Source organism: Lactuca serriola, chromosome 9, assembly GCF_051521515.1.
Source record: "Lactuca serriola cultivar US96UC23 chromosome 9, Lser_US96UC23_V15, whole genome shotgun sequence".
Lineage (NCBI taxonomy): Eukaryota > Viridiplantae > Streptophyta > Magnoliopsida > Asterales > Asteraceae > Lactuca > Lactuca serriola.
Window position 1 is genome coordinate 30,679,913 of NC_136416.1, and position 3,140 is coordinate 30,683,052.

General features: G+C 39.0%; 1 protein-coding gene across 1 annotated transcript; it reads left to right on the forward strand.

Moving 5' to 3' along the window:
• The first annotated feature begins 893 nt into the window (after positions 1–893).
• LOC145076677 (WRC protein) lies at positions 894–2,873 on the forward strand. The gene is made up of 4 exons (XM_079022489.1): positions 894–1,329; positions 1,442–1,491; positions 1,971–2,056; positions 2,145–2,873. The coding sequence occupies exons 1-4, from the start codon at positions 1,006–1,008 to the stop codon at positions 2,717–2,719; spliced, it is 1,035 nt and encodes a 344-aa protein (XP_078878615.1). The 5' UTR covers positions 894–1,005; the 3' UTR covers positions 2,720–2,873.
• Positions 2,874–3,140: the final 267 nt, after the last annotated feature.

The window sequence follows — 3,140 nt, forward strand, 5'->3', positions numbered from 1 at the left end:
CTCTCCCAACACCAGCATAAGAAGCATATCGAGATGGATAGAAATTGAAAATGTAGTTCTCAAGTAACACATCAGGTTTCTTCATATTTGGTACTTCACAAAAGGTCTATCCCGCCAGCTTTTCCTGGTCCAATTTGAGTGTGCATCCACCTCCCGTTAAAACCATAGGCCTATCAATGGTATTATATATTTAGTATATATTTGACTGTAATATTTATCTTTGTAAAATCCAATCCTTTGAGTGTTGGGATCTCGGTGTAACCTTTGCATATATATGGTTGTATCATCAATGAGAAGGGTATTGGATTTTACCAAATATTAGTATTGTTATCATTGCGTTTTCTTCAATACAAATCAAGCTTTTGACTCGCCTTCTTATTTTCTTCCGAATTCATTGTTACATCAATTATATACCAACTGTAATAGTCAACATCATTATATCTATTTTTTTATTAGTGAAAACAAATTAAAAAGGATCTCATTAGAACCGGTCAGATGGGGAATGTACTAGTCAAACCGGAGAACAAAACGATAAACCGAGAAAAAGCCGGTCGGAAGACAGGCATCCTTACAGGGACCTGTAGTCGAAAGTATCTTGGTCGTTGTTACAGATGGGACCCACGAATTTCATTTTATGAATAAAAAGTTGTAAAGCGATAAAACTACTCAACCCACTTCACCACCCTGTCACCACCCGTACCTGTCCCCACCTCCCACCTCCTTCCAGTTGCCGGTCACCCCCCCTCTCTCACTCTCCTCGGACCGGTCCACCTCCGCACGTGCCAAGCCCCAAAACCTCTGTTTGTGCTTGTGTGGTGCAACAAATAAAAGCTAGAGAGAGAGAGAGAGAGAGAGAGAGAGAGAGAGAGAGAGAGAGAGAGAGAGAGAGAGAGAGAGAGAGAGAGAGAGAGAGAGAGAGAGAGAGAGAGAGAGAGAGAGAGAGAATTAAGAGACATTTTCTTCGTCTTCATCTTCTTCGTTTCATTGGACGCAACACACACGCATATGAGGATCAGGAAGCGTTTCTTGTCTCTTTCCGCAGCTATTACTGCACCGCCGTCGTCGGATCCTCACGGCGGTGACCACCAATTACACAAGCACCAACAGCCCCTACTGCTGGTGCAACAACAAGTGCACCCAAATGGGAATCTACGTGTTCTTTACGATAATACCCAGTCTCAGCCTTTCGATCCTCCGCTAAATCATCGTGTCAACCATCTTCCACCGCCCTCCTCCGATCATAGCACACAGATCGGGTTTCAAACCACTGCCTGGACTCCCTCCGGTGCCGGCAGCGTGGCAAAGCATCTTATTGTTTCTCCTCACAAGGTACATCATTTTCACCAACAGAAACTGCACCACATATATACTTATAATACTGTTATACAGATCTTGTATCTATATATATTTTGTTTTTTATTTTATCTTTTTAACCTTGAAGGAGCCGGAATCTGAGAAAGAAGAAACAATCAAGACCAGTGATACTTGCAGGTAATTAGAGATAGCAAAGATCCCATCCTCTTCCCCTCTCTACCCCTTCTTTCTCCCTCATTTATCGGTTGATGTTCGCCGGAAAACAAATTTTGAATCTTTTTGGGATAGACCCAGATTTTTTAACACCCACAAGCAAAACATTAATTATTATTTTTTCAATTCACCGAGAAAATAAAGAAAAATAATTGCTAGAAGTGCAAAAACACTGTAGAATGGTGTTTTTATATCAGGTTAGAGAACCAACCATATGTACAATCCCAATCCTTTATAAATTGCACCCCCATGTGGTGCATGTTAGCATGAAAACTGGTCCCCAGCTACAATGTTCCTTCTTCTTTGCGCTTACTAAATACTAATGCTCTTATCTTATACTATATATCTTTTCTTTGTTCTTACTTTCATTTTAGCAGTAGTTCATATATATATAAGCACATACGTTTTCTTGTTCTGAATCTTCTTCTTCTCTTTGTTTCCAGGAAAGAAAGCATCGTGTGTGCGGAAGCAAGCAGCAATGTTCATAACACCGCTTCACTACCTCCACCACCAACAACTTCCCATCTTGGTATGTATATTAACATTGAAAAGCTTTTAGGTATTATATATGTATGTGTACTGTATGATTGATCAGTTGTTTTGTATGATCTCTACAGTGTTGAAAGGGTGGCTTGAAGGAGATAGACTGATTCCAATAAAAAAGAGAAGAGGAAGCTTTGGGAATGGATCAGCTAACCATGGTCTTGAGGAAGATAACGAGATGATCATTGATGAAGGAACAATGAAGCCGAAACCAAAGAAGTATGCTAGATACATGGCGACATGTAAGGAGGTGAATACAAGTACAACGTATGATCAAAAGAACAAGAAGAATGGGAAGAGAGGGAATGTGATAATGGAAGGATCGAGGTGTAGCCGTGTAAATGGAAGGGGGTGGAGGTGCTGCCAACAAACACTTGTTGGTTACTCATTGTGCGAACATCATTTAGGTAAAGGAAGGCTTAGAAGCATGAATAGTGTTCGTGGACGAGCACAAAAGGTTAAAGTGAAAGAACAAGATGAAGAAGTTGAAATGACATCGATGGATCATCTTGGTTTTGAAGATGATAAAGATTGGGAGGAGGAATCAGTGTCATCTATGGAGGGTATGAAGAAGTTGACTAAAAAGAAGAAGCTTGGAGTGGTGAAGGCTCGATCGTTAAGCAGCTTGTTGAGCCAAATAGGCAGTTAATAATAATTAATGCATGGCGTAGCTTAACGAAAATTACAAGAAAGAAACAGGTGATCATAGCATGCATGTCAATCAAAATCCAGACAATTACGAAAATTTATATGTGATAATCCTAGTGCAACTCTTCTATAAAATGGTTCTTAGTTTTCTTTAATTTTCTGTAGTCATCGTTTTTTAATTTTTATTTTTTAATTTTTACACTTCAATAGAGTCAGAAATATCTATCTGGCAAACGGTTTTTTGGAAGGCTCTTCTAATCTGTGCAAACAAATGGTGATAAATTGCAACCAAATAAACATTTTTTTACTAAAAACAAACACCGAATAAAATTTTGTATTTTTGTACAGATTCAAATAATATGTAACCTAGAATAGCTTTGATAGTACCAATTAGTCGCATCGGTTGTCTCATAATGTGTAAA